This window comes from Haliotis rufescens, unplaced genomic scaffold (genome assembly GCF_023055435.1).
Source record: "Haliotis rufescens isolate VD_foot unplaced genomic scaffold, xgHalRufe1.0.p SCAF_8, whole genome shotgun sequence".
Classification (NCBI taxonomy): Eukaryota; Metazoa; Mollusca; class Gastropoda; order Lepetellida; family Haliotidae; genus Haliotis; species Haliotis rufescens.
The window spans coordinates 8,909,386-8,923,230 of NW_025964372.1; the positions used below are offsets into that span (position 1 = coordinate 8,909,386).

The 13,845-nt window shown below is 38.0% G+C and overlaps 1 protein-coding gene across 1 annotated transcript in view; it reads left to right on the top strand.

Moving 5' to 3' along the window:
- Positions 1-13,845, top strand: part of LOC124125993 (cubilin-like) — a 90,151-nt gene that overhangs the window by 19,992 nt on the left and 56,314 nt on the right. The window contains exons 16-30 of the mRNA XM_048389179.1: positions 135-188; positions 1,477-1,530; positions 1,691-1,744; positions 3,033-3,086; positions 3,247-3,300; positions 4,750-4,803; positions 6,086-6,139; positions 6,300-6,353; positions 7,803-7,856; positions 10,276-10,563; positions 10,943-11,035; positions 11,371-11,595; positions 12,366-12,455; positions 12,811-13,062; positions 13,571-13,672. Coding sequence (XP_048245136.1) covers positions 135-188; positions 1,477-1,530; positions 1,691-1,744; positions 3,033-3,086; positions 3,247-3,300; positions 4,750-4,803; positions 6,086-6,139; positions 6,300-6,353; positions 7,803-7,856; positions 10,276-10,563; positions 10,943-11,035; positions 11,371-11,595; positions 12,366-12,455; positions 12,811-13,062; positions 13,571-13,672 — 1,536 coding nt within the window. The remainder of the gene's footprint in view (positions 1-134; positions 189-1,476; positions 1,531-1,690; positions 1,745-3,032; positions 3,087-3,246; positions 3,301-4,749; positions 4,804-6,085; positions 6,140-6,299; positions 6,354-7,802; positions 7,857-10,275; positions 10,564-10,942; positions 11,036-11,370; positions 11,596-12,365; positions 12,456-12,810; positions 13,063-13,570; positions 13,673-13,845) is intronic.

A 13,845-nucleotide genomic window follows, 5' to 3' on the forward strand; every position in this document is an offset into this window, starting at 1 on the left:
ATGCATGAGTAGTCACACTGGAATGGTGTGTTTACTTTTATTCAATAGAACTTGCATTTACTAATGCTCTGACACAAGACACGTTATGTACAAATGTAGGATGAGTGTACAAATACCTCTCTTATTTTCACAAGGGCTGAACCGGACTGCAACCACTCCGTGGTATTACAGGACCACAACCTCTTACAGTAAGTAAAATAAATTTTACGTTTAAGGGGTACATATTCTGACAATTTAAAGTAACTATAATATGTTAATATAGCACTTGTATATTGTATGCTGTTTTGTCGTTATATAAATTATCCTTGTTAAGCAGCTCGCCATAGAAAGACAGCCATGTAACCGAAATATACATAATATCTAGAATTATGTTTTCATTAACATCTTGATTACACTATGTAGTCATAGATAATAAGACAAATATGATTAGTTTTATGTCATGTTCGCATGAACGAAGGCTGACACCAGATTTCAAACATAAAAAAGCTCGTTTTCACCAAGTTACGTGTGAGGTGAATTGAAATGGAGTTTATAACCTTTGCATGCACGAGACGGGACTAATGCTAGTTGTATAGCTCCAGCTCACTATGATACCATGGCAGAGTTTAAAATGATTACTGAAACTCAGACAGTGTATTGACTGCTTGATTTGCCGCTATTATTTTCGGTTCCAAATTGAGACAAGTGTTATGCTATCTTCAGATTTCCTTAACCCTCGTCAGGTTACATTTACCGTTTTTTATCCCCGCCAAGAAGTGTTGTTAGCGAATAAAGGAACGGAATTCGTCCTTCAGTCCTTCCGCCCTTTTGTCCGTCTTTCCGCTTCTAAAAGGGGACACAGTTTATCAAAAACTATATAAGTCAGAGAAATGAAATTTTACAAACTGATGTCTCTGGTCATGATCTAAAATGGGTTTGAAAATTGGTTTTTACAGACTTATAGCTTTTGTTCCATTGTTTTCAACTAAGTGCATACTGCTTGAAATGGGAACACGTTTTCTCAGAAACTACTGAGTGAGTGAGTGAGTAAATGAGTGAGTGAGTGAGTGAAAGTTTGCATGTTTATCTAAGAGATACTTGTCAAGACTGTGTTCGAAAATTGGTCCCGTCAATAATATATTGACAGAGTTACTTCCCTTGATCCATGTCATTTGACTAAGTGCAATAGGGACACGTTTTCGCAGATACTACTGAAGTAAGGTCACCAATGAGATACTTATCAAGACTGAGGGACTTTTCCAAGGAAGGGGCCTTTTGTTTGTATTAATATCACTTATAATCACGTTTTCTGATTACATCAAGCTGCCCAAGTGCATATCCCTTTTAAGGCTTTTGTAGGACTCTGTGGTATAGTTTATTTTATCTTCACGACTATATGAACAATCAAAAGTGTAATATGCCCCATGGCGGGGAATAGAGATAACGCAGTTTTCTAGTTGGAAAATACATTGATTATATTTCTTTTTACTGTTTAAGATCCAACACCAACGACTGGTAGTTCTTATCGGAACTCTACAAGCTATAATCCTTGTAAGTAACATTGAATGTATAATTAAATGCATGAGTAGTCACACTGGAATGGTGTGTTTACTTTTATTCAATAGAACTTGCATTTACTAATGCTCTGACACAAGACACGTTATGTACAAATGTAGGATGAGTGTACAAATACCTCTCTTATTTTCACAAGGGCTGAACCGGACTGCAACCACTCCGTGGTATTACAGGACCACAACCTCTTACAGTAAGTAAAATAAATTTTACGTTTAAGGGGTACATATTCTGACAATTTAAAGTAACTATAATATGTTAATATAGCACTTGTATATTGTATGCTGTTTTGTCGTTATATAAATTATCCTTGTTAAGCAGCTCGCCATAGAAAGACAGCCATGTAACCGAAATATACATAATATCTAGAATTATGTTTTCATTAACATCTTGATTACACTATGTAGTCATAGATAATAAGACAAATATGATTAGTTTTATGTCATGTTCGCATGAACGAAGGCTGACACCAGATTTCAAACATAAAAAAGCTCGTTTTCACCAAGTTACGTGTGAGGTGAATTGAAATGGAGTTTATAACCTTTGCATGCACGAGACGGGACTAATGCTAGTTGTATAGCTCCAGCTCACTATGATACCATGGCAGAGTTTAAAATGATTACTGAAACTCAGACAGTGTATTGACTGCTTGATTTGCCGCTATTATTTTCGGTTCCAAATTGAGACAAGTGTTATGCTATCTTCAGATTTCCTTAACCCTCGTCAGGTTACATTTACCGTTTTTTATCCCCGCCAAGAAGTGTTGTTAGCGAATAAAGGAACGGAATTCGTCCTTCAGTCCTTCCGCCCTTTTGTCCGTCTTTCCGCTTCTAAAAGGGGACACAGTTTATCAAAAACTATATAAGTCAGAGAAATGAAATTTTACAAACTGATGTCTCTGGTCATGATCTAAAATGGGTTTGAAAATTGGTTTTTACAGACTTATAGCTTTTGTTCCATTGTTTTCAACTAAGTGCATACTGCTTGAAATGGGAACACGTTTTCTCAGAAACTACTGAGTGAGTGAGTGAGTAAATGAGTGAGTGAGTGAGTGAAAGTTTGCATGTTTATCTAAGAGATACTTGTCAAGACTGTGTTCGAAAATTGGTCCCGTCAATAATATATTGACAGAGTTACTTCCCTTGATCCATGTCATTTGACTAAGTGCAATAGGGACACGTTTTCGCAGATACTACTGAAGTAAGGTCACCAATGAGATACTTATCAAGACTGAGGGACTTTTCCAAGGAAGGGGCCTTTTGTTTGTATTAATATCACTTATAATCACGTTTTCTGATTACATCAAGCTGCCCAAGTGCATATCCCTTTTAAGGCTTTTGTAGGACTCTGTGGTATAGTTTATTTTATCTTCACGACTATATGAACAATCAAAAGTGTAATATGCCCCATGGCGGGGAATAGAGATAACGCAGTTTTCTAGTTGGAAAATACATTGATTATATTTCTTTTTACTGTTTAAGATCCAACACCAACGACTGGTAGTTCTTATCGGAACTCTACAAGCTATAATCCTTGTAAGTAACATTGAATGTATAATTAAATGCATGAGTAGTCACACTGGAATGGTGTGTTTACTTTTATTCAATAGAACTTGCATTTACTAATGCTCTGACACAAGACACGTTATGTACAAATGTAGGATGAGTGTACAAATACCTCTCTTATTTTCACAAGGGCTGAACCGGACTGCAACCACTCCGTGGTATTACAGGACCACAACCTCTTACAGTAAGTAAAATAAATTTTACGTTTAAGGGGTACATATTCTGACAATTTAAAGTAACTATAATATGTTAATATAGCACTTGTATATTGTATGCTGTTTTGTCGTTATATAAATTATCCTTGTTAAGCAGCTCGCCATAGAAAGACAGCCATGTAACCGAAATATACATAATATCTAGAATTATGTTTTCATTAACATCTTGATTACACTATGTAGTCATAGATAATAAGACAAATATGATTAGTTTTATGTCATGTTCGCATGAACGAAGGCTGACACCAGATTTCAAACATAAAAAAGCTCGTTTTCACCAAGTTACGTGTGAGGTGAATTGAAATGGAGTTTATAACCTTTGCATGCACGAGACGGGACTAATGCTAGTTGTATAGCTCCAGCTCACTATGATACCATGGCAGAGTTTAAAATGATTACTGAAACTCAGACAGTGTATTGACTGCTTGATTTGCCGCTATTATTTTCGGTTCCAAATTGAGACAAGTGTTATGCTATCTTCAGATTTCCTTAACCCTCGTCAGGTTACATTTACCGTTTTTTATCCCCGCCAAGAAGTGTTGTTAGCGAATAAAGGAACGGAATTCGTCCTTCAGTCCTTCCGCCCTTTTGTCCGTCTTTCCGCTTCTAAAAGGGGACACAGTTTATCAAAAACTATATAAGTCAGAGAAATGAAATTTTACAAACTGATGTCTCTGGTCATGATCTAAAATGGGTTTGAAAATTGGTTTTTACAGACTTATAGCTTTTGTTCCATTGTTTTCAACTAAGTGCATACTGCTTGAAATGGGAACACGTTTTCTCAGAAACTACTGAGTGAGTGAGTGAGTAAATGAGTGAGTGAGTGAGTGAAAGTTTGCATGTTTATCTAAGAGATACTTGTCAAGACTGTGTTCGAAAATTGGTCCCGTCAATAATATATTGACAGAGTTACTTCCCTTGATCCATGTCATTTGACTAAGTGCAATAGGGACACGTTTTCGCAGATACTACTGAAGTAAGCTCACCAATGAGATACTTATCAAGACTGAGGGACTTTTCCAAGGAAGGGGCCTTTTGTTTGTATTGATATCACTTATAATCACGTTTTCTGATTACATCAAGCTGCCCAAGTGCATATCCCTTTTAAGGCTTTGTAGGACTCTGTGGTATAGTTTATCTTCACGACTATATGAACAATCAAAAGTGTAATATGCCCCATGGCGGGGAATAGAGATAACGCAGTTTTCTAGTTGGAAAATACATTGATTATATTTCTTTTTACTGTTTAATAATCCTTGTAAGTAACATTGAATGTATAATTAAATGCATGAGTAATCACACTGGAATGGTGTGTTTACTTTTATTCAATAGAACTTGCATTTACTAATGCTCTGACACAAGACACGTTATGTACAAATGTAGGATGAGTGTACAAATACCTCTCTTATTTTCACAAGGGCTGAACCGGACTGCAACCACTCCGTGGTATTACAGGACCACAACCTCTTACAGTAAGTAAAATAAATTTTACGTTTAAGGGGTACATATTCTGACAATTTAAAGTAACTATAATATGTTAATATAGCACTTGTATATTGTATGCTGTTTTGTCGTTATATAAATTATCCTTGTTAAGCAGCTCGCCATAGAAAGACAGCCATGTAACCGAAATATACATAATATCTAGAATTATGTTTTCATTAACATCTTGATTACACTATGTAGTCATAGATAATAAGACAAATATGATTATTTTTATGTCATGTTCGCATGAACGAAGGCTGACACCAGATTTCAAACATAAAAAAGCTCGTTTTCACCAAGTTACGTGTGAGGTGAATTGAAATGGAGTTTATAACCTTTGCATGCACGAGACGGGACTAATGCTAGTTGTATAGCTCCAGCTCACTATGATACCATGGCAGAGTTTAAAATGATTACTGAAACTCAGACAGTGTATTGACTGCTTGATTTGCCGCTATTATTTTCGGTTCCAAATTGAGACAAGTGTTATGCTATCTTCAGATTACCTTAACCCTCGTCAGGTTACATTTACCGTTTTTTATCCCCGCCAAGAAGTGTTGTTAGCGAATAAAGGAACGGAATTCGTCCTTCAGTCCTTCCGCCCTTTTGTCCGTCTTTCCGCTTCTAAAAGGGGACACAGTTTATCAAAAACTATATAAGTCAGAGAAATGAAATTTTACAAACTGATGTCTCTGGTCATGATCTAAAATGGGTTTGAAAATTGGTTTTTACAGACTTATAGCTTTTGTTCCATTGTTTTCAACTAAGTGCATACTGCTTGAAATGGGAACACGTTTTCTCAGAAACTACTGAGTGAGTGAGTGAGTAAATGAGTGAGTGAGTGAGTGAAAGTTTGCATGTTTATCTAAGAGATACTTGTCAAGACTGTTTTCGAAAATTGGTCCCGTCAATAATATATTGACAGAGTTACTTCCCTTGATCCATGTCATTTGACTAAGTGCAATAGGGACACGTTTTCGCAGATACTACTGAAGTAAGGTCACCAATGAGAAACTTATCAAGACTGAGGGACTTTTCCAAGGAAGGGGCCTTTTGTTTGTATTGATATCACTTATAATCACGTTTTCTGATTACATCAAGCTGCCCAAGTGCATATCCCTTTTAAGGCTTTGTAGGACTCTGTGGTATAGTTTATCTTCACGACTATATGAACAATCAAAAGTGTAATATGCCCCATGGCGGGGAATAGAGATAACGCAGTTTTCTAGTTGGAAAATACATTGATTATATTTCTTTTTACTGTTTAAGATCCAACACCAACGACTGGTAGTTCTTATCGGAACTCTACAAGCTATAATCCTTGTAAGTAACATTGAATGTATAATTAAATGCATGAGTAGTCACACTGGAATGGTGTGTTTACTTTTATTCAATAGAACTTGCATTTACTAATGCTCTGACACAAGACACGTTATGTACAAATGTAGTATGAGTGTACAAATACCTCTCTTATTTTCACAAGGGCTGAACCGGACTGCAACCACTCCGTGGTATTACAGGACCACAACCTCTTACAGTAAGTAAAATAAATTTTACGTTTAAGGGGTACATATTCTGACAATTTAAAGTAACTATAATATGTTAATATAGCACTTGTATATTGTATGCTGTTTTGTCGTTATATAAATTATCCTTGTTAAGCAGCTCGCCATAGAAAGACAGCCATGTAACCGAAATATACATAATATCTAGAATTATGTTTTCATTAACATCTTGATTACACTATGTAGTCATAGATAATAAGACAAATATGATTATTTTTATGTCATGTTCGCATGAACGAAGGCTGACACCAGATTTCAAACATAAAAAAGCTCGTTTTCACCAAGTTACGTGTGAGGTGAATTGAAATGGAGTTTATAACCTTTGCATGCACGAGACGGGACTAATGCTAGTTGTATAGCTCCAGCTCACTATGATACCATGGCAGAGTTTAAAATGATTACTGAAACTCAGACAGTGTATTGACTGCTTGATTTGCCGCTATTATTTTCGGTTCCAAATTGAGACAAGTGTTATGCTATCTTCAGATTACCTTAACCCTCGTCAGGTTACATTTACCGTTTTTTATCCCCGCCAAGAAGTGTTGTTAGCGAATAAAGGAACGGAATTCGTCCTTCAGTCCTTCCGCCCTTTTGTCCGTCTTTCCGCTTCTAAAAGGGGACACAGTTTATCAAAAACTATATAAGTCAGAGAAATGAAATTTTACAAACTGATGTCTCTGGTCATGATCTAAAATGGGTTTGAAAATTGGTTTTTACAGACTTGTAGCTTTTGTTCCATTGTTTTCAACTAAGTGCATACTGCTTGAAATGGGAACACGTTTTCTCAGAAACTACTGAGTGAGTGAGTGAGTAAATGAGTGAGTGAGTGAGTGAAAGTTTGCATGTTTATCTAAGAGATACTTGTCAAGACTGTGTTCGAAAATTGGTCCCGTCAATAATATATTGACAGAGTTACTTCCCTTGATCCATGTCATTTGACTAAGTGCAATAGGGACACGTTTTCGCAGATACTACTGAAGTAAGCTCACCAATGAGATACTTATCAAGACTGAGGGACTTTTCCAAGGAAGGGGCCTTTTGTTTGTATTGATATCACTTATAATCACGTTTTCTGATTACATCAAGCTGCCCAAGTGCATATCCCTTTTAAGGCTTTGTAGGACTCTGTGGTATAGTTTATCTTCACGACTATATGAACAATCAAAAGTGTAATATGCCCCATGGCGGGGAATAGAGATAACGCAGTTTTCTAGTTGGAAAATACATTGATTATATTTCTTTTTACTGTTTAATAATCCTTGTAAGTAACATTGAATGTATAATTAAATGCATGAGTACTCACACTGGAATGGTGTGTTTACTTTTATTCAATAGAACTTGCATTTACTAATGCTCTGACACAAGACACGTTATGTACAAATGTAGGATGAGTGTACAAATACCTCTCTTATTTTCACAAGGGCTGAACCGGACTGCAACCACTCCGTGGTATTACAGGACCACAACCTCTTACAGTAAGTAAAATAAATTTTACGTTTAAGGGGTACATATTCTGACAATTTAAAGTAACTATAATATGTTAATATAGCACTTGTATATTGTATGCTGTTTTGTCGTTATATAAATTATCTTTGTTAAGCAGCTCGCCATAGAAAGACAGCCATGTAACCGAAATATACATAATATCTAGAATTATGTTTTCATTAACATTTTGATTACACTATGTAGTCATAGATAATAAGACAAATATGATTATTTTTATGTCATGGGCGTATTAAGGAATGTTGACACTAGATTTCAAACATAAGCTCGTTATCACCAAGATACATGTTAGGTTAGGTGAACTGGGGTGTAACGTTGCGCCAAATGCTATTGTGTGTGTGTGTGTGTGTGTGTGTGTGTGTGTGTGTGTGTGTGTGTGTGTGTGTGTGTGTGTGTGTGTGTGTGTGTGTGTGTGTGTGTGTGTGTGTGTGTGTGTGTGTGTGTGTGTGTGTGTGTGTGTGTGTGTGTGTGTGTGTGTGTGTGTGTGTGTGTGTGTGTGTGTGTGTGTGTGTGTGTGTGTGTGTGTGTGTGTGTGTGTGTGTGTGTGTGTGTGTGTGTGTGTGTGTGTGTGTGTGTGTGTGTGTGTGTGTGTGTGTGTGTGTGTGTGTGTGTGTGTGTGTGTGTGTGTGTGTGTGTGTGTGTGTGTGTGTGTGTGTGTGTGTGTGTGTGTGTGTGTGTGTGTGTGTGTGTGTGTGTGTGTGTGTGTGTGTGTGTGTGTGTGTGTGTGTGTGTGTGTGTGTGTGTGTGTGTGTGTGTGTGTGTGTGTGTGTGTGTGTGTGTGTGTGTGTGTGTGTGTGTGTGTGTGTGTGTGTGTGTGTGTGTGTGTGTGTGTGTGTGTGTGTGTGTGTGTGTGTGTGTGTGTGTGTGTGTGTGTGTGTGTGTGTGTGTGTGTGTGTGTGTGTGTGTGTGTGTGTGTGTGTGTGTGTGTGTGTGTGTGTGTGTGTGTGTGTGTGTGTGTGTGTGTGTGTGTGTGTGTGTGTGTGTGTGTGTGTGTGTGTGTGTGTGTGTGTGTGTGTGTGTGTGTGTGTGTGTGTGTGTGTGTGTGTGTGTGTGTGTGTGTGTGTGTGTGTGTGTGTGTGTGTGTGTGCTCTTATACCAGTCCGGACTAATGTCGATTTTTAAGTGCCAGCCCAGTGAGATACCATGTCGCAGTTTAACATAAATACCCCACTCAGACACTATTTACTGACCAGTTTTTAACGGCCCTCCGCTCCCCTGGCGGACGTTCTGCCACTGTCAAACAGTATGCTGTTAAACATAATATCGTAAGCATTTTAGGAGCACATCTTCGTACACATCCTGAAGGAAACAGAAACTCTAGTATGCCTACACATACCCCTTTAGAAGTACATATTCTGCCATAATTAAATACTTCATAACATGTTAAACATATTTCGTCTTAACGAACAAGTGTATTTATAAGCTTTTATCAAAGCATACTGCAGCGCTCAAATGATGCTACGACATACGACATAAAACACATACACTGAAACCCAAGGGAAGGTGATGAGGTGATATGGGGTTTAACTAACCATTGCTTGTATTAGACGGGACTAATGCTAGTTGTACGGTAAAGCATGTGAATATGATAAGAGTCTTGAGACTTTTTCCATTATGAGGAGTCACATGTCGTTAGTTGAAGCTTAGGTGAATATAAGTTTGAACGAACAGCTGAGAATACTCATTATATTTGGAGGCCGAGAGAGGACATCGCTTTCTCGCCAAAGCGCGAGAAAGCGATACACCGATAACAGGAGTCCAGAAAGGGCGATAGCGTGAGCCGAGAAAGCAAAAGCTTTCTCGTTCCGTGTCATCGCTTTCTCGCTGTCCCCTCACTTTCTCACTGTCTCCCCTCGGCCACTATAACTATGCCGCAGTTTAACATGGAACAAATACTCATACACAGAATACTTACTCCTTGTTTCTTCCCGCTCAAGCTCTCGGATCCAAATTAAACTAATAGGTACCTTATCTACAGTTGGAATACCTCAAATTTCAAAACACAGTAGGTTTATCGTCTAAATGTGTTTCAATTATTAATGTCTTTACTCATAACATAAATCACCGGTTTCTCTGGTCCAGACAAGGTTATTTGAAGGACGCCCTCATATAGTTTGAACATTGCTGAGTATGTGAAGTCTCAGACTTCTTCATAGATAACGTACATTTGATATTTGGGAAAAGTACATTTAGGCAGGAAGTAGGAATCCCCTTGGGCACCGATGTGTGCTGTGCTCTCCAACTTGCTGATCTGTTTCTTAACACATGCGAATTAGAATTTCTTCTCGGATTTGTAAAACAAGAGAGGAGTTTTGAGGAATCTCTATGACCTGATATCGTTTAATAATGATTGAATACCCGGGTTTCGTGATTGAATCACTTCCTCTGCAGACAGCTGTTACCACGTCATGACAGACGCTGCAGGGCAGATCCAGGTCCCTGACGATGGCAGCACTACCTACTCACCTAACGTCAACTGTCTGTTCACCATCAGGCCTCCAGCAGGTGGGGCTTGGATTGTTAACATTACACTGGAGGAGTTCGACGTGCAGAGATATTATTCCTCCTACAGTAACAGTTTCTCCACCTCCTGCAGCATGGACTACATACAGATACTCTACGATGGCTACTCCTCCTCCAGGATGTGCGGAACGAGGACATCACCCATATCATACATATGTCAGTACCACATTCAGTACAAAACGGTTCAGTCGTTATCGGCGAGAGATGTAATCTTGCATGAGAATGAATGTACTCTGGTGGCTATAGATATTTGGCGCGAGTTTCCTATATATACGAGCGTACATGTATTTTTTTGTGTATGTAGTGACTGAGATATATGATAATGACTTGATATTTAATCATCAGTATCTTCATTCCAGTACTTGTTACGTTATTCTAGAAGTAAAATATAATAATGCGTAAAAAATAAACAACTTCAAAATATTTAATACACGTGGAGAATATGTACGTTATGAACAATTTGTGTCAGGAAGGAAGAATGCATGTTGCTGCTTGATGGAATATAAAGTGGAAGTATTTACTCCATTGTCTCCAGACAACCTCGTTGAAAGTGACCTGAACATCACCTTTCACAGTGATAGCTCCACTGAGAGGAGTGGATTCAACATAACCTACACGTACATAAACAGTAAGTAGCTTCAAAGTGACAGGACCAATAACCCATGTTTCAGTTAGCTAAAGGCATGTTCTGTTCTGCAGTGCCGGAAAGGTTCACAACTAAACAAACATGGACATAGATTAAGTATAGTGGCTCCGTATTGATCAAGTTCATTTGTTATGTTTTCAGGACACTCGCAAGGGCTAAAACAGAGTAAAACCATATTTAATCCTTGAACGGGGACATGTTGACAGGTACATGTATCCTGAACTGTGTGAAGATTATATTTCTATGTAATATTCCATGACAAATAAACAATCGACATAGTACTGACAAATGTAAATATAAATATATTAACATTTCAGACACCTGTGTGACGGACCTCGACCAGAATACTGGTACAATCCGCAGCCCTGTGACTGAGGGTGGGGTGACCTACCCAACAAACACCTTGTGTATTTACTACCTCGACCTGGGAGATTCCCTCAAGACTGTTACTTTCACAGTCAGGGTCTTTGATGTAAACTGTAGTGATTCCTTCACCGTCCATGATCAGCGTTTCTGTGGAGACAGGATGCACCAGACGTCCTGTGAGTAGTGAACCCATATGGTTTCAGTCGTTGATACAATTGGTGCATATGGTTATAGATACTGACATTATGTAACGGTGGCTCAACAGGTGTTGTCAATGAAACAATGACAAGCTTCAATAAAATAAGGTTTATCTTGTGTAATTGTCAGCTGTATATTAAATGAAACCAAAGAGTGAGATCTATTGAAGAAGATATATTTGATATGCTAAGAAAGTGAGAGCTCATTTGGTAAAACGGGAGCAAAGACTATCATCATTGTTGTATAACATTGTAGATTATTATTGAATGGACAAACGTAATGGGACATCGACAAACCACTGCGTATTGTCTCTTGAAATAAATTCATCTGAATGCATGCATATACTTTAGCCCCGTTAAAAAATGTTTTGAGTGTGGGTTGTTCCATGCCCACGTTAGATCAGACTGTAAAGCATATAAAGTAATAAAAACGATTCCTTGGTTGCTCTTTTTTCTCCGGTTATATCATCAAACCACTTGAACTCTGTTATGAATACCCATGTGGCACTTTCAAGACCAATGATGCGAAGAAAGTTATGAAGGTTTGTTTGCAAACTAGCTGTTTGAAGAAATACGTGTCTGCAAAAAAAGCTACTTATTGAACGTCGATTGTGTCCTATGTATTAGTTCTGTCACATCTTCACATCTTTCTCTGGCTTGAGATGCAGTCTTTTGTAACACAGTTTATTTTATTCTCTTAATAATATTTGTTTAATGATATTATCTGGATATTATTTTCCCTTATATAGTCAACCTGACTGGGAGGATCAACATCACCTTCGTGTCTGATAGTGCTGGGACAGGTCGAGGGGTGGATGTCGACTACCATGTGACTAACTGTAAGTTCTGTAATAATATAGACTAGCGTACTATTGAACAGGATCCCTGTTCACACACACACACACACACACACACACACACACACACACACACACACACACACACACACACACACACACACACACACACACACACACACACACACACACACACACACACACACACACACACACACACACACACACACACACACACACACACGTTGAAGACGTTAACAGCAGGTTAAAGGTTAGCAGAATTCTGTCACATTTATATTGACGTTTGGGTAGAATATTCATGCCTTCCACTTTGAGTCATGATAAACCCGCGTGGTCATTGCAACTTCTGTTGTATTCTGTGATCCTGATGTTGCAGACACTTGTGACAGAGTTTATCATGGAACGTCAGGCAACGTCGACTCATATTACTTGTCGAATATGATTTTGGCCCAAGACTTGGACTGTGAATACATCGTTCGTCCCCCATACTACCCCTTCCTCATGACAATGTACTTCAGTCCATTCTATATGCCGTACAACTTCATGAACAACAACGGCACTTGTTCTGGCAGCTATGTTGAGATCGGTGGCACACAGTACTGCGGAACGGTTTACGGAGAATATAACTGTAAGTACAAAATTGAATGTATCAATATGAAGATAGTACTGCAGTTGGGTGTTGGTCTTAGAGTAGTCCCAGGTTTTGATTCTCTGATTCGTTAAAAGTCAAAGTTCTTAAATCGAATTCTTCTGTTACATTTGTCATAATCGTCTTCCAACTTGTTATTTAAAATTTTCTCACCGTTTTCTTTACATTTTCAATGATATCTCTAGATTGATATACAGGTGATGTATCGGCTTGAACATGAGTTAACGGGGTTAGCTGGATGATTCTTCGCCGCCTTAGCAGTAATTTCCCATTTTTTTATGTATCCGTTTATCTATTTATTTACTTAATTACTTGTAGGGGGTGGGATACTTTTGGCTTTTCATTTGCTCTGTTCAGAGCGTTCGGTGGGAACATGCCCATTACAAGTACCGAGGTGAAAAAATATTTAAGCAGATTCTTTGTTTACGTTTTAAGATATGCATCCATACAATTCCAAATTCAACAATGTTTTCGATATTCTTTACAGACACATCGACGAATCGCGACCTTTCTATGAGGTATCACCACTCTGTAAACTCGCACGCAGGGGGAAGTGAAGGCTTTCACATTTTTTACTACATAAGGCCTGGTAGGTATTGTACACGTTTGTGTTGTCTGTTTCAGAAGACAAGGTTGCACAAACGTAAATAAAGTCACAAAATAAACTTTAATATGTTTGTTAAATATACAATTTCACTTTCTTTCCATTACCCTGCCTTTCTTCTCATGTTATGAGTACATCTCTCACAAATAAATCCTGTT